We start from the raw sequence: 25,563 nt of genomic DNA on the forward strand, positions 1-25,563 counted from the left end.
GCAAAAATGAAATCAATAGATGTTTAATCATTCTTCATTCACTCATTACGCTCTAAGTCCATCGTCAAGCCCTGGAAATATAAACAAACAAGCAATTTCCCCCTATTCACAAAGACAAAAACAAGACAGCAAAGCAAGCTCACATTCTATAGCGGTTCCAATGAAGACACACAAGACAGCACCACAGACAGGAGGCAGTTTGGGAGTTACTCCAGACACCTCTTTTGAGGAGGCTCTAGGAACCTTGGCGGGAGGCTGTGGTATGGATAAAGCAGACAATTAAATGTTTTCAGACTTCCCAGCCCCAGAAGCAGGCTACAGGAAATGACACTGTGAGCAGCATATGCTCAGACTACTTTTCCGAGATTTCCAGGGGTGTTTCCCACCACCCAGTACACACAAGTGTAACTGTGTGACAGGTTCCAATGGCTCAAAACAGAAACAAACAATAAAAAGTGCAGCATCACATCATCACTTAATTACCAAGCAACAGGACGGGTTCCAGAAAGACGTTTACACTTACACACACACACACACACACTTTTTTTTTCCTATAGTGGGAAAAACATGTAGGACACTGGCAAATCAAACACGACAAATGAAATTTAAATAGTAGCCATGGCTTAAAATAAAATCAGGCCTTTTTGCTTTTATTCTATAAACACAGAACAATTAAATAATTCTAGAAACAGCAAAATATTCTTTTATTGCATTCAATACAGCCTAACATACCAGTTGAAGCTTGAAAGACAATAAGCTATAAACTTGGAAAGAGAGCTGGTGTCATTTGGTCATTCTCAACATGTTCCAACATAACTTGAAAACAGAAACTGCACACTTGAAAACTGCCTTTCCAGTTTGTTCTATGCCTAAAATTAATTTGTTATCTTAATTTTAGAGTACAAATAATTTTCTACTTAAAATTTAAGCACGTTGAAGTTGCATGAAAATCAACTATTTTAGACATTTATAAAATAAGCAGGCAATTCTGGATGATTTCTCCTTATGAATTGTGAGAAAACATGATTTCCAACCATTTGAAAAGTCAGATACAGGTCTATCAAAATGTAAGGTACAGTTCAATGCAATGATTCATAGTGTCTCTAATAGAAGGATTCAGCAGTTCTCAATCGAGACCTTTATTTCTTCTCTGAATAAATGATGCCTGAAATTTTTATTCTTGTTCTAATGGAATTTCAATGGCCTTCACTGCAAATCTACTGGAAATTTTTGCATATTAAGTGGAAAAAATTAAATGATGTTAACCACATTTTAATGTGATTAAGGCTGACAGGGTCATTATTTCTGCTAATCACTCAGTTTAAAAAGCTCAAACAAAACTTTATAACAGACAAGGTTTTTAATTTTATGTATATCTTGTTGAAATTCAAAAAAAAAACTGTAGAAGAAAGAAGAGAAAAAAATTCACAGAAGACACAGTCCTTGAAGAAAGGAAAACCAATGAGCAGCTCCGCAGCCTGCAGATGGGTTTCATTATATTTAATCTGGTGATGTAAAAACAAGAATGCAAAACAAGCTCATGCCGCACATGCTCCTCTGGTCCCCTTCCTTTTAAACACGGAGTGGGTAAGAAATGTACTTTGTAGAATTTTGAGTTCTGTGTTTCCTATTTGCTGCTAAATGGAAACAAATATTTTTTTTCCTTTAGATCTTACAGCAAACTAAAAACAGAATTAATGCATAATTCTGCCTCAACCAATTCTTCATGTTCTGTATTCTATTTTAATCTATGCCATACACTACGAGTATTTCAGATGCATAAAGATAAACTAAAAACCATGATACAAATCTCCAGAAGAAGTGACACTAATTGCTATCAGCAGAGTGACAGGGGTTTTAATGACCAGCAGCACATACAGATCATTTGTTATTTCTATTTTCTGGTTCCAAATTTACTTTGCCTACTGGACATTCTATACTAGAGCCAAATGCTGAATTAATCCTTAAGCTCATGGGCATATGGAGTAACTCTGAAGCTCCATCTATGAAGGGCCATTTGTGACAACACACACTAATAGTCCAGAGACAAATGAGTAGGAGCCAAGCCCAAATAACTTGATTAGCATCTTCTCTAATTTCCAGAGCATTTCAGTATTCTCCATAAGTAACCTGTAGCGAGGGATATAACACATATACCTACACAAGACTGCACTGAATACCTCACTACCTTTTTGTTGACTGCAAACTGCTTAACCAATACTGTCTGTAGAAGATTATCTTTCAATTACTGACACGGTAATTCCTAGAAGCGGTCTGAGGAACATAACTCACCCTGACATATAAATGCAATGTGAGTAGCCCAAATTTAGGAGTTAAGCTTTTACTGAAATACAATTAGTTAGCTTTTAGAAGGCTATGATGAGCAAAGGGTTTCTGAAAAGAAGCCCACACCTGAAGTTCAAGCAGTCTAATTCATGTTGACTCACCGCAATCTAGTAAACTCACACAAAATTTATTAAACTAAAAACAAACATCTCATACACAAAAAGATTAGATACAGTTTGCATTGTAGTTTAAGACAATATGAAACTATGATTATTTCAAATAACAAAGTAGCAATTATAAAACTTCAACTACAGGTGCAGTACCTTATCCAAGCCCGATCGTCCTTTTCATTGTAAATTACTCAATTGCAGGCAAACAGAAAAATGAGTTTACCTCCTGATCATAATCTACGCAGCTGACTAACAAAAGCAGAGCACCTGGCCATAAGCAACTCCTCTGAATGCGATATATGCTAACGTCTGAAAAATTGCTGTTCTACTTTCGTATTAAACACCAGAAGCAAACTACTTTTCAGTAAGAAGCTCAGGCTTCTGTGCAGAGAAAGTGATTAGAGTCAGAGTAGATTATATAAATAGCAAGAAAAGAATTCAACTTGAGTGCTGCATTGTGCCGTAATCCTTCTTGTCCGCAGAAAGAATTAATATCACTGAACTTTTTTAGAGTGATGCTATGCACGGGTGCATCAACTAATAACCCTCCAGAATGTCTCTGCTCATCTAAGAAGAGTCCCTGCTGAACGTTCTAATGCATCTTATTGTGAGTCTTGAGCAAATAAAACTTCATGTATGAGCTCATGATGTGCTCTGCGGCCGGAAAGTCGCAGGCTCTGTGGGAAGCTCTTTATCTTCCCAGCAGTCAGTTCTCCGAGAACATCAGTGCAGCTACTGTAGTTACCTGTAGATTACTTGTATTTTCTCACATCTGTGTCCAGCAATCTAAACCATGATGATAAAGGGTCATTAGATTTTGAGTGAGGAAGGGGGTGGACTAGACAATTTGTTCTGATAAGCTCCTTGTTGGGAGCTCCGGTTTAGAATGTGAAATGTCGGACATACACAGTTTTACACTGAGAGGGAAAAGAATTTCACTTTTCTGCACAAACAATTAAAAATAAAGCAGTCTAATGCCTCATTATAGTCTGCTGATTCTCATTTTACTGAGGTGCTTCACAATTAAAAGCATTTAAGACAAATAATTTTCTGCTTTTAAAATGGACGTCCACGCTCTATTAGCCACAAAGAATTCGGGTACAATTACTAAGATAACTGCTGTTTGGTGCACAGCAAAGCAATTTCCCACAGTGGGACTTACAGTTCAATTTACCAGTTGGGCAAATATTTTGTGCTCTGTAGTGGCCTAGAGAGTTAAAAGCCATAGGTAACATTGAGAAGTGTTATACTTGGGGAAAAGTTTCTTCAATACAAATGGATGGTTTAGATTTCAAAGCATAAAGAATATCCTAAAAGCAACCCCCAATTTAATATTTTAAATTTAAAGACTAAATGCAAAACACAACTGTTACACGGGGCGTATCTCACTTTCTTCTCACTACCCAAAACAAAGGCTGAGAACTGAAAACATTATATCCTGTTTTAATGGCTTCAAAATCATTCTGATACTTAATCACACTTTTTCAGTAAGCAGCTGATAAAATGTTACATTCTTGATAAGATTATGAAATAGCAATGCTAATTACTTAATTTGAAATGGTTTAGAATAATTGTGTCAGAGCACAGGAATACATGTCTACAAGTGTGTTCTGTCCTTCAGATAACTGCATGGGGAGAGGCTGGAAAGAAGATGTGTATTGCAGGGTGAAGACACTGTCCTTGGAGCCACGATCTCCCTCACGACTAGGTTTGCTTTCTTCAGGACAATACTATGCTGTCTTCTGAAAGGATATTTTAAGAGAAAACAATGACTGGGATAAATAAAATACTGCCTGGCCTCAAGGAACGATATTAAAATAACAAAAGTATGTGAATAAAGGCACACAATATTTTTAAATGAAACATCAAGTAGTGATTTGAGGCTTTGGGGGGGTGGGACAGTTTAAAAATGGTATTTATTTGGATTGTTTGAAGGCTTTCCAATGTTGCTGGAGAAGAAAAATACAAATACTATTTTCAAGGTCATTTGCTAGCATTAAACACAAGCAAACAATATTTTTTAAGATTAAAAAACAGAAACGTTTAAACCCACACTCTGCCTTTAAATGCACAAAATACCAAAAAACCCTCTCGCCAAAGCTGAAGGAGAGGGCACTATCAGCAGTGCAGACATTTCCTAAAATACAAATGACCAGAAAATGAAAGATTCTGGGGAGGAACATTAGCATCCGAAGGCAGTGTGAGAACACAAACCCATGACAATTATTCATGCGCCAAACCACTGTAAACCTAAATCATTTCTCAAGACCTGGATGTGTCAGGAACTTTGACAATTATGACTGGAGCCAGGAAACTGTAGCACTGCAGAATTTCTTATGAATTTCTCCAGTTACTTTTTATAAATGCTGTCTTGGATGACAGCTTAATGTGAACCACATGCAATATTTATTCTTCTTCAGTGTCAGACTGTCTAGCCATCTCAGGGAATACAAAGAATGTCACTTATTAGGATAAAAGCACAAGGAAGGTAATCAAGGACACATGTAACATCAGCCAATCATGCCCCATTTCAGCAGCCTGCTCCATTCATAACAGTTCAACAATTATTTGCTTGCTGATAACTCGCTCTCAGGCTGTTTGTGTTCGCCATAATGGTGGTTTGCATTTATTTTGCTCTTTAGAATTGGACACTTGCTGTGCCATACGTATTTGTCAAAACTTTATATCTTCTGTCAGAGATGGGTGAGAATATAAAATAATTTCTGTTTGTCAGGAACTCCTAATACAACAATCAGTAACCCTTGATGTCAATAGGGCACTAAAATAAACCATAAAACTGCAAACCATAACTATGAACTATTTCATAGAGTAAAAAGTCCCGAGGGGTAACTGCAGGAAGCAGGCACTCCCGCTAAGCCACACATGGCCACTGAACACAGCTAAGGATGGTGACTAGCCTCGCTTCTCCTTTTGTCTCATTTTCTCAAGCTCACGAAGCTTACAGACCCCTCCAATCTAATCTGGTGGTCTTGAAGCTATATATTCTAAATGTCCACATAATAACACATAAATACCTGACAATCCATACATGTTTTAAGAAATTAATAACATTTAAAATAAAATGTCCTAGCACATATAATAATCATGCTTTGTGTAAATTTAAAAAAAAGATAATTCCTCAATCATCCTTGGTTCAAAGATTTATTTACAGATATGGCTTTGCAGCTGTGTTATAATAGCCCTTAAAAGCTCTTGATTCACACAACCACATGTTATCTCTGAACACAGAAAAGAAAGCAATGGTTGCTATCACTGTATTCTCTTGTTCTGTTCTCTTTGTCTCTGTTATAGATCTGGCCTGAATTAGCTTAAAGTTCTATGATATAAGAAACGGTTCTGTATAACTCCTTAAAATATAATTGGGGAGAAGTCCCATTTTCAAATAATAAAAGTATTCTTACAGATTTCCTTTCCAATCTTAAGAATTGTCTTGTAACATAACTTAGTTATTTAATATATTAAGTGATTTACTTCAAGTTATTCAGTACTATAATGTAGTTACTGACTAGAAAAGAAAATACAGAGGACTAAGATTCAAAACTCCTATTGGTTAGAAAGGTATAGGGACAACTTTTAATCGGTGAAAAAGGGGACACAGCATGATTTGCTAAGGGCTACCATTCCATGTAAGTCCTGAATGCCCATCGGGCAGTAAGCTACAGCTTAATGTACTTAAACAAGGACAGAGATTAAGAGAACATACTGGCTTATTGACAAGTGTATTCACACACACTCGTGTGCTTTTCTCAGAGAATCTGAAGAATTAGATAAATCACCCTTAAATGCAAAATAAAACACACACAGTACTTATCCTCTTAGTGAGCTCAAATTGTCATAAAGAACATATATTTGAAATGTGTATTCTTTTAAAAATTGTTTTTTATTTAAGTGTATGTGTGTGTGCTACATATGTATGGGTGCAGGGTTCCTTGGAGGCAGAGTTCTAGGCCATTGAAAAAAACATCACCCAATGTGTGTGCTTTAAACCAAATTTGGGTCTTCCCAAAGAGCAGCAAGAACCGTCAACCGCCAACCATTTCTCCAGCTCTAACACACACATAAACATGCATACACATGCACACATATAGACACTTAAGAATATATTTCTCTTTATTTATGTGTATGTACGTATAGGTATGTGTGTGGGCGCCTGCGGAACTGAGGAGGCCAGAAGAGGGCACTGGATTCCCTGGAGGCACTGTTACAGATGGTTGTGAGCCTTCCCGGGTGTGGATGGAACAGGATCAAGCACTCTTTCCAGCCACCTGAAGATTGTAATGACACCTTTTATGAACTTAATTACTCTTCTTGCTTCATTGTTAAAAAGACAATGGATACCTACATGAAATCCCAACTTTATAAATAAGTGTATACTCAAAGTTGATATGTCAATTATCTCAGAGCCTATTTTTGAGCAGAAAAACGGAAATATGGTCACGGACACCAAAGTACATCTCACCTAAATTGAACTATCTGCTATAATGTGAGTTAAATAAGCTTTTATGGTACATATCACAAGGTTAATACTTCTGATGGGAAGATGCTTTCTTGAAAACTTCAAAATAAGAGAACATAATAGTTTAGGCAGTATTACTAGTCTCAAATATAGACATGCCAATTCTGTATGTACATTTTATTTTCACATACACACTTTCCCCCAGCTCGAGCCAGATCAACCACTGCTCACTATGAGGGAAGATGAAATGACACCTGCTAAGACTCAGGAAAAAACAAAAACCTTATTTTCAAGAACTGAGAAGAAGCGAGAAAATGAGACTAAGGGAAAAGTCGGGTCTTAGTTCCAACCTGGCCAGAAAAGATGCTCCTAATTGGGTGAAAGTCGCAGCTGGGGAGATGTCTACAAATCAGAATGCAAAGATTGAGAAGCTATTAAATATATAGCAAGGGCAGCATCCTTTTCTTTATAAATTTGCAGTATTTCATATAAAAAAAACCCACAAGATTCAGAGGGTATATGAGAATAGTTTAGTGATTGAGCACATGCCTTGCATATGCTAAGCAAAAGGAAAAGAAACCACAATTCTGGCACTTCAGGGCCACCCCTCACTCATCACTCTAGGGAGGGCAGCCTCACTCTTTACTCTCACTGGAAATACACAGAGAAACTGAGGACATGTCTTAAAGGGCTTTTAAATGAACAAGTTCTTAATTGTTTTAAAAAAGATGGTGCAATGACAATTTAAAAAGAGTATACTAATGGAAGTCAAGCCACGACAATAAAATCCTCTAAGCTATCCACAGTAAAACTGCAGGGCCGTACCGAATGAAGATTACTGTTATGCTACAGGAGTCTCACTGAGCTCCTGAGCTACAAGGCATATGATGAAGTATGATTCTTTACTCAGCAACAGAAGAAAAAGTAAGGGACACATCAGTATCCAGCAGATAATACAGGACAATCAAATCCTTTTTCCTGCTACTAGATTAATTCTGAGCTATGATAATTGAGTTTGGAGAAGTTCGTTTATATAGAATACATTTTACAAGAACAATAGAACAAAGTGTTCTCTACAGGAAAGTCTATGTAATTTCCCTAAAGTAAAAAAAACTGAGTAGCAAAGATCACAACATTATTATTTCAAATTGTAATTACTTTTCTGTTTTTCTTCGTCTTGTGACAGTCTCCCTAGGTTGCTCTGGATGGCCTTTAACTCAGAGATCCACGAGCCTCTGTCTTCCTAATCCTGAGATTAAAGGTAATAAATCAAACTTGGTGATCACAGCTACAATTACCTCTTTTACAACTAAAGCCTAAGAGTTACCGAAAGTCTGTTTTTCTCACTCAACAATGTTATTAATGGCACGAGCATTTTGGGATAGCCTTCAAAAGTCTGGTGAATTAGCAACTCTAAATGTAAGCCTGGTACATGAAGAATATGTAGCGCAGGGGCAAAGGTCAGAGAAAGTAATGCACTCTCCTATTCTGCATAGGCAGGGCATAATGGACAAAATCCTAAGACAGTTCAAATTAGCGTTCACCTTCACCTTGTCCCAGGCAAACATGTATACCAGCTAAGACTCCATTCTATCTGCATAAGGTTCTGTCTCTCAATTCTAACAGTCTTCCACTTTCTGAACTTCAAAACTCTCCTCCACTTCTCCCAACCACTGATTCTCATTCTCTATTATCATTATATTTAATGTGTATGAACGTTTTGCCTACATACATGCCTGATGTCACTGGAGACCAGAAGAAAGGGTTAGATCCCCTGGGATTGAAGTTACAGATTTTATAAGCTACAACACTGGTACTAGGAAGAGAATCTGGGGCCTCTAGAAAATGAGCCATCTCCTGTCCCTTTAATTCCCATTCTTGATTACAGCTCATCTCAATACATTGTTTTGAAAACAAAATCAGATCTTGGTATATAGGTTTTTAAACAGTTTATCTTGAATTACCCTCCAGTGAGTACAGACAGGGCATCGGGGAAATTCTTCATGAACATGAATCATCAGTAATCTGAACAATAATGCAGAATTATGAACAAAATTCTTTCATTTTCCAGATCATAGGTGTCTATGTACATGTACAACAGTTCTCAACCTGTAGGTCAAGACCGCACCCCCAGGGGGTATGCGGGAAGAACATCCCTTTCACAAGGGTCACAAACACACGTATTTGCTTTATGACTCATAACAATAGCTAAATTGGTTACAGAGTCGCAATGGTTGGGGTCCCTACAAGACGAGGAATCCTGTATTAAAGGATCGCGACACTAGGATGGCTGAGAAGCACTAGAGTATGAGGAATGCACACCTTAACCATTGGAGGTAGTGCTAAGAAGTACTTGCTGTCTTTAATAAGGGCTTAAACCTTTTAATCTGTTGAAGATAGAAAAAAAATATGAAATATATCCTGTTTATATAGAAAAATTAATCCTATGCATTTGATGAATTATACCATTCAGAAAATTCTGTTAGTAGATGATGCTTATAAAAATTACAACTCATGTTCCTAATGTATTATTTTTTTTTAAAAAAAAATTAACAAACTACCCCGCAAATAGAAGTAATTAGCCATAAATCATTTTGAACAAAGTGCAAACAGGCCTCCACATATGCATCTATTGTTTATACAGAAGACACAGTTCTATAATTACCATTCTTATGATGTACACTAATATACTAATCCCACTTGATAAGAATTTGAAATCTCTGAAAAAGTAACTAAAACATTTAATGAAAACCAAACAGAAGTTTGGCTCATAAATACTGTGTTTAAGCGGGTAAGGCAAAAGAACTGCTTAAAATTTAAGGCCAATCTGGAATTCGTAAAAGAACAACAACAATAAAAAAATAAATAAAAAAATTAAAACAGAAATTCACAAATATTATTACATGAAAATTGTATTAAAATGCAAAAATACACATGGAAAAATAATTCAGAGGCTGGTGAGATGTCTCAGTGAGTAAAGACACTTGCCTCCAAGCTTAACATCCTGAATTTCATTCCAGGACCCGATGACAAAAGCATGCCCTGGCACCAACCATGTACACGTATATGCAAATAAATAAACTGAATTTACATTAAAAAATAATTTGGTGCCAGGAAGAGTTGCACATGCAGTTCCAGGACAGCCAGGACTGCTACAGAGAGAAACTTACTCTCGAATACACAAACAAAAAACAAAGGCAAAATGTAAAGGTAAAATAAGAAAAGATTAAATATATTCCATGATTTTCCCCTAAGGCAATCACACAAGATATATCATTGTGAAGTTATTTTTGGTTTTGTAAACAAACATAAAAAACTAACGAAAGAAGAAATTGGGCAGAAAAAACCTGCACCAAAGCCAAGTGTGGTGGCGCACGCCTTTAATGCTAGTACAGGGGAGGCAGAGGCAGGAGGATCTCTGAGTTCAAGGCCAGCCCACTCTACAAAGCAAATTCCAGGACAGTCAGGGATACACAAAGAAACCCTGCTTTGAAAATCCAAAAACCAAACCCAAACCCAAAAACTTGAATCATACATAATAATAATATAAAGGTTAATAATAAATCTGAACCTGACATGTTGTTTGTGACTGTTCTAAAGCTGGGAAGATTTCCAGGTGCCTACCTATGAGTCTTCAAACAATCTCATCATTCAATGTGATGGCTTAGTAACCAAGATCGATGAAGAAGTGTGTATGCTTTAAAGTTTAAATGTACTAGTATTTCTAGAAAAATATTTATATGGTACCAAAAACAGAACAACAACAAAATCCAAGTGCCCTCATCAACAGTTTACAGAACAGTAAAGACAGGATAGCACAGAGTGAAACATAATTGGTAGCTATTAGGTGTAAAAAATATCTAAGATGAGTTTGTTCTACTGATTCCATAATTGGACAGCATATATTACTAACAGAGCAGCAAAGGTGAAAGATTGAAATTTAAACCTCCAATTAAGCTGTGGTTTGACAGTTTGAATGTCCCATACCTGCTTGACACCATGACTCACCATGCAATCTAAGATGAAAATTAATACTATGTATAATCTTGCTGTAACAACTGATCATGTTTAGAAAATGAATTGTTAAAAAAACTCATTAGCACCTACCAAATCAACAAAACTTTCTAAACACGTTTGTTTAATCATTTGTAACACTATCAGTGGTCTCTGTGGCTCTTCCTCAGTATCTTGATTGCTGTCATCTGATCGTAACACAGCCAGTCAGGCCGGCTGCCACATCAGCCTCTCTTCAGGACCCAGTGAGAGAATGAATCCAGCACTGCTGAAGCAGTAGAAACTTGGACTCGCTCTAGCTCTTACCTTCCAGAAGGTCAGTGTGCTCTAGTCACACTAGCCTGATCTTTTCACACGCTTCTTTTAAAGAAGCTGGCATAAAAAGATAACATGCCACTATTTTAATTTATGGTGAATTTTAGGCAGAAACCAAAATGTTTATCACTCTAGAAATGTGGCCTACTAAAATGAAGATAGTCTTCCTCCTGGAGCCGAAGTCACGGGCCTTTTCTGATCTTTCCTAACCACTAATAATAACTTTCTACATTTAAAACACAGGTGTTTGTGTGTGTGCACGCACGCACACATGCACGTGCATAGATGTGTGTGCAAATGTGTATTTTAAACTTTTTTCCTTTTGGTGCTAGAGACTAAACCCAGGGCTAGGCAAGTGCTTTAGCACCGACCAGTTCCCAGTCCCGTGAGCATGTTTATTACTGCTTCCTGCATCAATCTTAATTTGCTACAGTAGTATTACACGTTAACCTTGAAACAAAATCTTTTTTTTTTTTTTTTTTTGGTGAAGGAGCAACTGATGCAAATGGGACTTAGAAACAAACAAAAAAACAAGATGCTAACAGAAGCAAATGGATTTAGGAGTTAAAATGGACTTTAACTATTTACATCTGCTTGCAGCATTACAAATGGTGAAACCTAGTGCTCATATCCTTCATAATAAAAATTTATTCTGTGCTTTAATACGCAGGCTACGTTACATAAACAGAGGATTCAAAGCTGCAGCGGAGTGGCTGAATGGAAGGAAAGTGGCAATCTTTCTGGCTCCAGTAGATGCCATTCCCTATCACACCGTGTTTCCCACTCATAAATACATGACAAATACTTCCTCAATCATGTTTTACGAGCAGGGATGCACAGGGGGTAGTCAATGGCTAGCTTGAGGGAAAATAGGAACAGCAGGCGGCAGAAACTGTACAGAAAATGGCTATGTGGTAAATTCTCTTCTGGAACATCACTCAGTTACCCAGTCTTTGATCTTTCAGCTCCAATTACACTAACTTCCACAAGATCTGGACACCTCCCCCCAACACACATATCCCAACCTCAGACCAAATCATTAGCTATACATAAAACCTACGAAAATTTGGTTTTATAAAATAAAACCATTCATACATCTATGTTGTTACAAATTAAAATTTGTTATTTAGACAAGAGCAGTTTCAATGGGCTATAACCATATCATCATCACAACTGGTCTTGCAAAAAACATGGGGTGTCTGGCGACAGCTAAATCACAGGCTGGCGTCTCCTAAGCAGTCTGTCTACCATCAGGGTCTGGGAAATGGTATTTACTATACAATTAGAGCCAGGGAGTTCTACCTGTAATCACTGAAATACAGGTGTGAGAAGCCCCTTTGGGCAAGGAAACAGACTCATCCCTTCTCATGTAAACTTTGATGTCTGTATTGTTTTACTCAGCCTCAGGAAAACTCACCATTCATACTTCCAGGAGAAGATTGATTAGCTGAAGTCAAATAATAAATTTTAAAATCCTTTCTTAAAGAAAACAATTTCTGACACATTAATCATCAAATTTATTAGAGTTTGAAACAAGACAGAACTGATTATATTTTAAAGTTAATTACTTTCTAGAGGACAATGACCAGTCTGAACTTCATTTTTATGTTAAATTTATGTTTTCTAGAACATTGCCAATAAAGAGGTTAAACTCAGTTTCCTATCAGGGACACAAAATGTCTTACAGCAATATCAACAGGGCATTTTTAGTTGCAGTAATTTCACAGAATTTATTCTAATGATTTATTGGAGTTAACCATCTGACATTAATTATTGTTTTGGCTTCCAGTCTATGAATGTTTATTTTTCAGTTTAAAGCCTTCTCACTCTTTGATATCATATGGAAATGAGAATTTTTAATGGAAAATTGAAACCATGTGCATCTAAGTACTTAATGAAGTACAGGGAGAAACCAACAATATATTTTAGGAGAATTCAGGTCTTTTTCTTGTACAGTTTTGATCTATCTCTATGACTCAATAGTACAGCATGCTGAGGAGGTAGTGAGGGAAGCCACAGTAAGCAGGAAGCCAGGGTCTCCATGCCCACCTGAACTCAACAGCTCTCTTCAGAGTTCTAAGGAAGAGGAACAAATCTGGCACATTTTAGTTACATATTAGAATGGCAACATTTAAACGCAGTTTTTTACTTTGATACCTTTTGGAAGTTTCAAGCCAGTATCTGGGACTTTTTTGCATCCAGGTTTAGCTTTTCCAAAAAAACTATTAAATCTGGATTTTAAAATTTATGCCAGCTATAACCCCTAGTAGAGGTTTAAAGGTCACCTGCAGTATCAGTGTGGCTAGAAATTCATGGCTTAAAACACTTTATTGACCAAATAACATTTTAGTCTCATTTTGTAGCAAAAAACAAACAATGTTTACATAACTTAAATTGGATAAGCAAACATGCACGTTTCAAAATTTTCTGATTTAATTCGGTTTTGTTAATGTTCTCTTAGTGCAAACAAATTATTTAGGAGACTCATCTCTAAATGTAACATGAAGCAAAACTTTCTTATCATTTTCAACATTTTAAAATGAAAAGATAGTAAACATATTATACACATATATTATATGTATATATATTATCTATATGCTTTGTGTTAGCAATATGTGTACATATATAGATATGTATATGTATATCCAAAGAAAAACTTACCATTTGTTTTTCTTTCTTATATAGTCTTTTTCAGAAAGATTAACCAAGTAGACCATTGGCTTTGAGGTCAAAAATAAGTGCTTATTCAACACTTCAATCTAGGAGTGGGAGACAGAGAAAGAACCCTTTCAAATGCTGAGTAAATATGGAGTAAACATTGAACATAAGCACTAATGGAGTAAACATTTTCCTTTTTATAATCTTTGTTTGTAAAGGATTAGATGTTATGAAATATTTAAGTGAGAGATGGGGAAAAGGAAAATATAAGCTTAGGAATCTGTAATAGCTAACAGAAATCAAAGCTTAACTGTATATATTACTAGATATAAGATAATGAGCAGCCCATTTTGTTATCTAAGAAATCAAAGCAAAGGCAGTAACGGACAAGAGTATTTACAACTTACCTCCTTGTCATTCCAATCATGATAGAAGCGTACAGGTTTCTTTTGATCTATAACCCAGGATTTGACTTTGCACATTATATCCTGTACATGATCAAGGAAAAAAACTCAAGATGAACACTTAAGCATTTGATACTATGTACTAAAAGTTTCAAATCCTCAAAATAAAAATAACTTTTGTAATGAAAGGAGAACTAAGCCACACAAACAATATTTTGTATCTCAAAAAAACCCTGATGAACTCTTGATGAAGCATTATTTTAGTGTACAAAGTTAGCAAAATTAGTTAACATAACAATATGAAAAACTGCAAGATAATTCAATCACATCAAAGACAGAATTTAAGAGTCCATATTATCTAGTGATTCCACATATTATTTTGAAATGGGAGGGGAGTATGCTGAAGAGAGACTAAAATATATTTTTCCTTATAAAGAAAAAACAAAGTAACTAATTTAAACCTATTATTGATTATTTACTCTACAAAATATTAAATGAACTGACCAAAACCTTTTTTCTTATGAATTAATTTTTCTGACAACACCTTCTCCCTGCCACTTCTCTAGTGCTTCCCCCACCCCAACCTGCCAAAGCCTCCATTACACAATGGCAAGAGCCCTGCACTGGTGACCTCCAACCAGCTGCATTCTCTTTTGGAACATCTCTCTCTGCTGGAAATCTAAAGGCCTTTTAGTTAGCAAGCCAGTGTGCATTCAGAAGGAGTAACTGCGGGAGGAGCCCAATGGGCTTTGTTTCTCTGGCCTTTCTTCACAGAAAGATTAATCATCTGTGAAATGGAAACGGCAAACAGCAAGTGACACAAACTGAACCCTTCAAGCCTTTCCTCATCAGCCCTGTGGGTCTGAATCTAAAAGCTGCGTGTGGCAAGGCTCTCCTTACAAGCAGGTGCTAATAAAAGGCTCTCAGGTCCCAAAGGTCAGACTCAGCTCTACCAGAAGAGGCACAGTTGAGAGTCATCTGGGCTTTTTGTTTGGGGGGAATTTTTGTTGTTGTTTTGTTTTGTTTTGTTTTTGTAAAGATAGTTTATGGGCCTGTTTTAAATATTCATTTCTTAAAATTTGTTGCAGCACAATCATTAGTAATAGATTTCCTGAGAGTATTTTAACCACGACCAGTTATTCTCTTATAAATGTCCTCTTATAAATTATCTCAATATTTAGTATACCTTCCTCGCAAATCTTACTGTTACCAACAAGAAAAATAAGAAAAAGGCCCAATAGCCTTAGATCCTGATTTGAAGCCCTCCAGGGAAAGGACTTCCCATGGATTTTAACAAGGAAGGGGCAAGATGAAAACTTTTAATGAAATCTAACATGTTCTGCTTAAGAATAATCACTTTTACTCTTCTACAACTAAATTTCACTCATAAATGTTTAAAAGTGGCTAATGCAATACCATTTCCTACAAGGAGAAGATCAAAGTGCTATATTACAAATGCATTATGATTAAAAAAGCCCTGTGCAGCCTTGCTATTAACTGTTCTTTAAACCCTAAAAGGCTTCCCATAGATCTCACTTGGCACTGCATATACAACCTTTGACAAGTAATGTAGACCATTTTTATTCATTGCCTAAAATTGTAGGCAATTATGTGCGTCACACTGGCCACCTGCAAATTCTGAATGCCTGCTGCAGTTGTCAGTGCAAAAAACTAATGTCGGAGGGGATTAATCTGGGGGGAGAGAGTCCTCTTTAATGGCTCCAGCAGGTGAAATGGCCCAGCTGGTTACTGTGACGAGTGGCCAGAACAGCTTATGTAGAGACACGCAACAAGATTATACAAAAGAAGAAACAGAGGTACCATCTTATACTTCGTTCCATTAATCTTTTCCAATTAAAAAAAACCAGACAATAGAAAGCCAATTCAAAAATAAGGGAGGGAATTAATTTTAATCATATGAAAGTATAAAATACTTCTGTGACAATAAGCACTTTTACAAAGCCAAAGGGTCTCTCAAGGGCTGACCACCAGTGAAGGAATTCAGGGCTGCTCTTCATTTAAAAGTAGTGAGATTCTTGCTTCAGACACAGAAGCACTAGCGCACTAGTTTCCAGCTTTTTCCTTCAGACTATAGGAGCACTACAGTTTTACATAAAGAGTATTAAATCATACGTGAAGTTCACCAACAGTATTTTCCTTAGAAGCCACAGTTATGTGTTAGGTTACTAAAACATGCCGGTTTTACCTTAAGACAAAACAGAAGTAGATTGCAATCAGATAACATTATTTCACATAAATAACCAGTAGATGCTATATTAACAGTGTGTTCTTTTCTTATATAAAAGAAAAATTAATTTTAATTAAGAAATTTAAATGTTATAACCTATCTAAAAAATTTCTAATTAGACCAAAAGGGCATGAGATAAAATGTATAATAGGCTAAGTAAATGTTTCCCTTATGCTTGTATATAAGCATACATATTAATAGATATACTATATTAATACATAAAAATGAATAATGATTTTCAGTTAAATACATTTATTTAGCTGAAGTGTATGTACTTTACCCACATTCAGCAAATGAGCACATAGTAAAAACATTACTAATCCCTTTGTATTAGATCTCTAATACATTTAAGTCATTTTGAGATTTCGTATTTCAAATTTTTATTCATGTGTGTCAGTTTGTGTCCAGTTGCCCAAAAAGTCAGAAGAGGGCTTTGGATCCCCTGGAGCTGGCGTTATAGGCAGTTGTGAGCCTCCTGACAGTCGGGCTGGTATTGAATTCAAGTACTCTGAGAGAACAGCAAATATTCCTACACACTGAAAAATCCATCTCCTTAGTCCCTCGAATTTCATAGTATTTCTTTTTATCAATATAAATGCTTTGCCTGTATATATGTCTGTGTGCTATGTGTGCCTGATGCCCATGGAGGTCAGGAGAGGGCACTAGATCTCTTGGAACCTGACTCACAGATGATTGTGAGCCACCAAAAGAGGTGTCAAGAACTGAACTCAGGTTCTTCCTAAAAGCAGCCAGTGCTCTTAACCGATGAGCCCATGATCTCATATACCTTTCCTATCTTATGTAGAAATACAGATTTTGGAATATGAACCTGGACTGCTTTTGTAACCATCTAACATTTCATTTTAAAAGTATATTCTGTGCATTATTAAGGGCAGCGCACACCGCCTGTCTGTGCTCTATGCACACCACACAGTTCGCAAGCTTCGGGCAAGGGGTCGACCTTTGGACACAGAGACTCACACAGACAGAGAGACAGGGACATAAACCTCTAGTAACTGGTAAGAAGCCCCCTATTCAATAGCCCCACAGAGGCTTACACACCCAACAGTCAGGTGGGCCAACAGGTGAAAACCTTATCCTCTGATCCTCAAGGCCAAGGCAACCCGGCTCATGAAGCAGAGCTGGTAAACAACTTTGACACAGCTTTCAGTGACTCAAATCAGAAGGAAAGTGAATATCTCTAGCAGGGAAGAGCAGCTAGAGGCCAGGACTCCAAACGGTCCCAACAATTAAGAATAAACTTGCCAGGCAATGGTGATGCACACCGTTAATCCCAGCACTCAGGAGGCAGAGGTAGGCGATCACTGTTGAGTTCGAGGTCAACCTGGTCTATAGAATGAGTTCCAGGACAGCCAAGGCTACTAAGAGAAACTCTGCCTCAAAAATCCAAACCAAACCAAGTCAAACCAAAAATAAAACAAAAGAATAAATTTGTCATATGAATTTTGTATTAGCTTGCAGTTTTATAAGTATACTAAATCTTAGAGCTAACAAGATATGCTTAAGTATGGAAACAAAAAGGGTCAACTAGGGAAAGTGGAGATGTAGCTGGGTGGGAATGACGGATTATACACAGGGTCTTGGGTTTGATGCTAGCACAGTACACTAAGAAACAAGGGAGGAAGGTGGGCTTGAGGTAGTGCTCTTGCACATGGTTTTAGATGCATGACCTTGATTGAAAAAAATCAAAGGGAAATCAAGTCAGGAATTAAATATACTCATTTGGAGCTCAGAGGATAGATCAAGGCTAGACACAAATTTAGAACTTATCTGTAATTAGACAATGAATTGGAACCACAGACAGGGATGTGACCATATAGGGAAAAACTTTATATCAAGAGGAGAGCTGTTATGACTGAAATGTGAACTGTCTCCCACAGGTCCACATCCTTAAACACCTGGTTCCCAGTCAGCTGTCGAGGCTGTGCAACTTCAGAAGGTAGGGTCTAGCTCAGGGACTGGGTCATTGGGAGAAGGTCTTATGGTTTTAGACCCCAGATATGCTTTCTGTCCTGTCTATATTTGTTTCCTGATGCATAGAGCTATGAGCAAGTAGCCTCCTACTGCTGTGGGTGTGGCTTGGAGCTGCTCTTACGTCAGGCCTTTCCCATGGTGATAGACTAAGACTAACTCTCCAACTAGAGCTAAAATAAATTCTTCCCCGCTTTACATTGTTTCTTGTCAGGGTTTTGGCTACAGCAGCAAGAAAAGTAATCAGTGCACAAGACTGCCTCACCATGTAGTTCCTAAGTCTTTGGAACCAGTTTATAGAAGAGATGAGAAAGAGTTCAGAGCTGCAGGCTACAGCAGGGCTCCTAAAACTTATCCATTAATAACCCCTTTACACCTGAGCAAATTTTTAATGGCCCTGTATATACAGCTATATAAAATATGCAAATGAACCAAACATTTACTGATAATAAACCATAAAGAATTTATTTTAAAACCATTTTGCATGCATATAATATTGTCATTTATTAGGAACTAGAGTAAAATGTGTTTACTCTACATCAGGAACTAAATACTGGCTAAACATTTGATGCCACAGAATGTTCAGCACCTGCATTGTTTTCCAAGCTGTCAGTGCTGAGAAGGTCCTTTGCAAAAATACAAGCACAAGATAGCAGAAGTATGTTTAGGGCTATTTCAGAAATTGTTGGAAATTCTGTCTTCATTCCAAGCACAAAATTTTCATTTAATAATTAAAAAATAAAATACAACTTCAGCCAGCAAGTCAAACAACAATTTTAAAATCAAACAGGCAAACGCTGTCAGGAACACTATTACATGTTTAACCATCAACTAATTTTGGGTCACCACACACTAGAAGCCTTTCAATGTTGAAACATTTTCACAATTCTCTTATGTTCGGTTATGAGGTTTGTGACCCACATGGTGGTGCACACCTCTATTCCCTGGACTAGGAGGCAGAGGCTGGTGGATCTTTGTGAGTTCGAGGCCAGCCTGGTCTACAGAGCTAGTTATAGGTCAGCGAGGTCTATATACAGACCCTGTCTCAAAAAACCAAAAATCAGCATCATCTACAAGCTAGATAAACCCTGGGATTCTGTAAATTGATCTCAATGGGCTATTCTGCTGGGAGTAAAGACTGCAATTCTGGTAGAAATGTGAACAATTAAGATGGTGCTAATGAAATTTGCCAAAGAAACAAAAACTCTACTGGAAACTAACCTCTATAGGCCAAAGGTCAGGTCATCCATATTATGGACAGAGGAAACTCACTGTCTTCTGCCTAACTCTGAAAAACTGAGCTAGGCTGAATTCAAGCCATGAACAGTAACCATGCAGGCTGTGGCACAGTTACTGTTCACTGCTTTTATCCAAATTAGCAGGGAAAGAAAGCAACAAACAGAACAGAAATATATATATATATATATATATATATATATATATATATACATACATATATATATATCCCTCCAGTTTCATGGGGTGGCGGTGGGAGGAACATAAGCTACAGAGTTGATGACAAGCAGGGTGCAGACAAAATATTTGTAACTGTTAAAGCGATTAGCACCATTAAAGACTGTATATATGAATAACTTTCTTAGAAGTTTTTAAGAAGAATACTAAAGAAAATGCAATTGGGTCAGCAAGATGATTCTGCAAGCCTAAAGACCTGAATTCCATCCCCAGAGCCACTTTTACAAGGTATTTGGAGAGAATCAATTCCACAAAGGTGTCTTCTGACCTTTGCATGGACACCCTGTGACATGAATACCCACACAAACACAATAATAATAAATAAAAATTTTGATATAAATGCTACTAAGGAGAGTATTTAGAACTGGGCGGTGATGGTGCATGCCTTTAATCCCAGCACTTGGGAGGCAGAGGCAGGCGGATCTCTGGGAGTTCGAGGACGGCCTGGTCTACAATGGCTAGTTCCAGGACAGGCTCCAAAGCTACAAAGAAATCGTGTCTTGAAAAACCAAAAGAGAGAGAGAGAGAGAGAGAGAGAGAGAGAGAGAGACAGACAGACAGAGATCCACTGTCTCTGCCTCCCAGTGCAGAGAGTAAAGATGTGCACCACCATAGCCTGACCTGCCCAAAACTTTTTACTTGACAATGAAAACTCTTGGAACTGTTGAAAAGCTAGTTCATGCCAGGCATGGTGGCATATGTCTTTAATCCCAGACAGAGGCAGGTGGATCTCTGAATTCCAGACTAACCTGGTCTACAGAGAGCATTCCAGAACAGCCAGAGCTACAAAGAGAACCCTGTGTTTGGGGAAAACAAAACAAAGCCCCTGAGAATCCCTAATACAAAAAACCTGAAAACCTCCAAAACCTCCAGTTTTCTGAACAATGACACAACTACCACTGAAAAATTGCACATGTGATTCCGTGTGATTAGTGGCGGTCAAAATGAAGGAATACTAAAAACACTGCATGAAACTATCTTCAGCAATATGCACAAACATACACAAAATATAAATAGATTTGTGTTTAGAATTTAGATTCTGTCCTCAGAATGTAACAGAAGGTATATGCAAATAATGAAGAATATGAAAAGAATCCTATCAGAACATGTCTGCACCCAATAATTTTAGTTAACATTTAAAAAATCTGTAGAGGAAAAAAGGAAGAAAGTATTGCTCAGGACAAAAACAACTTTATGAATATACTAAAGCCCTTTGAATTGTTCACTTTAAGAGGGCGAATATTTAAGTATATAAATTATATCTAAAAGCCATTTAAATGCAAGAGAAGAAAAAACAGAAGTATAAGGTTTCCTGTGGATAAGAGGAGTAAGCAGGCTTCAGGCTTGATTGGTGTAAAATGGAAAGAATTCCTGTGTCCACAGACCTTCATCTTGACCTCTGGAGTGAGGGACATGGTCATCGGGTGGAGTAAGGAGCAGATGGAGGCACAGAAAAAGCACAGGGACACAGCTGCAGCAGAACAGACAGAGAAGCCAGATACTACTAAGACCTGCGGGAGGTCACGTTCATGGGGACAGCAGCTCGTCTTCGTAAAAATCCTGCCTGTGTCTGGCAGGCTACTGGGAAAGTAAAAGTGAATGGGTAGACATATTTGGTTAACTGCTTCTCTGTCATATGTAACATAGCATTGCTATGTATTTCTTTTTCTCTTTATGTATAATACGTGTGGAGGTCAGAGGTCAATGCTGGGTATCTTCCTTGATTGCTCTTCACCAAACATAGCTTTTATATTGTTGCTGAGGATACAAACTTAGGTCCTCGGTTTGCCCAGCTGACACTCAGAAGCCATGATATCTCTCCATCAGGCTCTAGCTCTCTGCTGTCATTTGTTTGTGACAACTTCTCACTCAGCAGACAAGCCTCAACTTGTGATTCTCCTATGTCTCACTTTTTATTTTTAATTTTTCCTGTTGTTTCTGAGACAGGAAACTATGAATCCTAGATGACCTTGAACTACTGGGATTGCAGGTGTGTACCACCAAGTCCCACTTTTGATCTACTGTTTTTGATGCTTGAGATCAAACTTGTGTATCCTAAGAAAGCATTCTAATGCGCGTGTGCATGTGTGCGCACACCAACACCCCCTTATATAAACCAGTGACATATCTAGCCTTTTGTTATCAGTTCTTACATAAATTTACTTCTGTCTCATATGTTATACAAACTGATGGTACTAAAATAGTCTGGTCTCAAATGAACTTAATATTTGGGACACTTGCTCCAAATTCAAATGCTCTGCATTATCTTGGGAGGTCTCAAACACCTTTGGACTTCCTTATTTCTGTCCTCAAATGGAGAACAGGGTGTGCAGGTACACATAACATTTGCACAGCATACTGAACACACTGTCCACCATGGTAATTGACTCCTAGTCCTTTTCTAAAGTAATATGGCCCAGTCTACAACTTCTCTTAACAGCTTAGTCTCTCAGTCACAACGAGTGGGCATCTGACCCCATGCAGAGGTGTCTTGTAAGAGCTCTGCCAAAATGGGAGCGAGGGCAATGCAGTGCTCAGGTCCTGAGTCTGGATCAGAAAATATAGAGCACACATAAGACAGCAAGTGAAGAAATGCTGAGAGAATCAGACAAGCTACCGTGGACAAAGTAAGCTGATTTTAAGTAGGCATATATTATAAAGAAGCAAAAGTCAGAAATAAAAATATCTAAGGCAAGATATAAATCATAATGGCAACAGAAGGAAAAGCAGGTTCCTCTGTGAGTGACAGAGCACTAGAGAGACCAGACTGCTGAGCTTCCAGGAGCTGTCCTGGCACGACGTAAAATTCAACACCAAGTCGGACAGTGGTGGCGCACGCCTTTAATCCCAGCACTCGGGAGGCAGAGGCAGGCGGATCTCTGTGAGTTCGAGGCCAGCCTGGTCTACAAGAGCTAGTTCCGGGACAAGCACCAAAGCTACAGAGAAACCCTGTCTCAAAAAACCAAAAAAAATAAAAATAAAAATAATTCAACACCAAAAGGCATATGACTATACAACAAACTGTTCTTGAGTATTTTCTTAATCTCACTGCATTTATGGTCTTATTTTAAGATGAAAATCTTATTTTTTAAAATAATCTGCTCCTTTCAACTAATAGCTTCAATTTAAAAATAAAATTTCTGAAAGTAAAGGTCATAGAAGTTTTTCATCTCTAGCAATTTTTACCTATATGTTCACATGCTATACAACCAAGTATTAAGTCAATTTGTTCCTAAAACCTTACAATAGTTCTTTACCAAAAATAATGACTGTAAATTAAGCAAAATATAGTGTTAGGATTATTTGGTTAATTGTAGTCAATTATACAGAGGTTCTCATGTAAAAAGCAAAAAGGAAACACTAGCTCAACCTTTCCAATTGTTGCTTAACAGCAGCATTGTTCAACCCCTCACCAGTGTCTAGAGTAATTACTTTTGCACCCTTGAAGTAGTCCAACCTACCACAGTGTGCTGGTCTAAATGAGAATGGCCACCATAGGTTCCTGTATTTCAATGCTTGGTCCCCAGCTGGTAGAACTGTCTTGGGAAGGATTAGGAGGTGGCCTTGTTGGAGGAGGTGTGTCACTGGGGGTTGGCTTTCAAAAATCCACACCATTTCCAGTTGGTCTCTCTGCCTTGAAGCTGTGGATCAGATGTGGGCTAAAACTACAGTCCCAGCATCATGCCTGCCTACCACCATATTCCCTGCCATTATGATCATGAATTCACTCTCGAAAGCAAGCCCCCAAGACATGGTTTCTTTTATAAGCTGCCTTGTCAAGGTGTCACTTCATGGCAGCAGAAAAACAAGACATAAAGTTTGAGTTCCGCATTGATATTACCACATCAAATTAAGGATTTTATCACTCACTTTGAAAAAAATTATCTTTCAAACTTCCTGAAAGTATAGAATAGATTCAAATAATAAACTATAATAATCTAAGTATGTTCCTGATTAATATACATTAAAAATAGATGTGTGTGTATGTGTGTGCAAGTGCCCACAGATGCTAGGAAGAGTGGATCTCCAGGAAATAGCATTTTAAGCAGGTGGGAGCTGCTGGGCATGGGTGTTGGGAATGAGGTCTTCTGCAAGAGCAGCAAGCATTCTCAATCAGTGAGTCATCTCTCCAGCCCTCACTACTGATCTCTGTGTGTGTTTGTGTTCATGTCTGTGCGGATGCGTATATATGTGTTCATGTGGTTGCCAGAAGACAAACTCAGTGTCACTGCTTAGGAGTCTCTCATTGGCCTGCAGTTTACCAAGCAGGCTGGGCTGGGTGGCCAGCAGTCCAGGGACCCTGCTGTCTTTGTCTCTCAAGCACTGGGACTGTAAGTGTGCCAGGGCAGCTGGATTGTTATATGGGTTCTGGGCTCACTCTCAGGCTCTCTTACAAATACTTCACCCACTATCTTCCCCAGCCTATGGGTCATGAACTTCTAAACTGATTGATGAACTTAAGTATTTTTTAACTTTAGGGTTTGCTTTCTATAAATTTATTTTATAATAGCAATAAAGAGGCTGGAGAGACCACTCAGAAGTTAACAGTATTTGCTATTCTTACAGTTTAGTTCCTAACACCCACATGCTGGCTCATCGAGTTACAGGCAGTTTGGGTACTGGGCACACATGTGGTACACATGCATGTGAGCTGGCACTCACACATATACTTAAGTAAATAAAAGTGATAAAAATAGATATTTTGATATTCTTGAATATATTATGTTTAATGGAATAAGCCAAACAGAAAAGAACGAAAATCATATAATTCTATTTTATATCTAAAATAGGTAAAAATCTTTGGAGACAGAAAGGAAAACAAAAGTTACCAGAAACAGAGATAAGAAAATGTGAAGAGCACAGAATTTCACTCAAAGTTTATGAAAAATTTTGGTGATGACTAGTTAACACCACTGAATGGTTAATGGAGAATGTTGTGCTATGTGCAGTTTACCATGAGAAGCACCGTTTTTAAAGCAGGAACCTTCTGTTTTAGCCCTTACCTTAACGGAGAAGTAAGACACTGAGGATAGACTATTACAATAAATGCCTGCAATTCCAGCACTCGGGAGACAGAGGCAGGAAGTTGGTGACCTTACAGATTTCAAGGGCCACCAGGCTAGCTGGAATGGTGGTGATAGAAAAGAAGAGAGGAGAAAAGAAAAAGCATGGTCGCTGACGCCTGTAATTTCAGCACCTAGAAGGCTGAGGCAGGAGAATTACTTTGAGTGTGTGGCCAGCCTGAGATACATAGTAAGGTCCAGCCCAGCCCGGACTACAAATACAGGTTTTCATTTTAGACGCCTTCATTAACTAGAGACTACACAGGAAGATGGAAGGATGCTATTCAGTTTCAATGAATTTTACTCTTAACATCTTTAGAAATGATGCTTTTTATAGTGGTATATTATTTGTGTTTTAATAAATAAAGATTGACTAAAGATCAGAGAGTAAAACAGCCACACTGGTCGGCCTTACAGAACAGGCAGTGGTGGCACACACATTTAATCCCAGCAGCCACACTAG

The 25,563-nt window shown here is 37.7% G+C and overlaps 1 protein-coding gene across 1 annotated transcript in view; it reads right to left on the minus strand.

Annotated features, from left to right (window-relative positions):
• Window positions 1-25,563, minus strand: part of LOC121439283 (obg-like ATPase 1) — a 123,905-nt gene that overhangs the window by 37,207 nt on the left and 61,135 nt on the right. Inside the window, exons 6-7 of the mRNA XM_041639757.1 lie at window positions 14,328-14,408; window positions 13,924-14,021 (exon numbers count right to left, since the gene is read on the minus strand). Of these exons, the coding sequence (XP_041495691.1) occupies window positions 13,924-14,021; window positions 14,328-14,408 (179 nt within the window). The remainder of the gene's footprint in view (window positions 1-13,923; window positions 14,022-14,327; window positions 14,409-25,563) is intronic.

This window comes from Microtus oregoni, unplaced genomic scaffold, assembly GCF_018167655.1.
Source record: "Microtus oregoni isolate MIOR12 unplaced genomic scaffold, Mior012 000060F_ref0000265, whole genome shotgun sequence".
In the NCBI taxonomy this organism is placed as follows: domain Eukaryota; kingdom Metazoa; phylum Chordata; class Mammalia; order Rodentia; family Cricetidae; genus Microtus; species Microtus oregoni.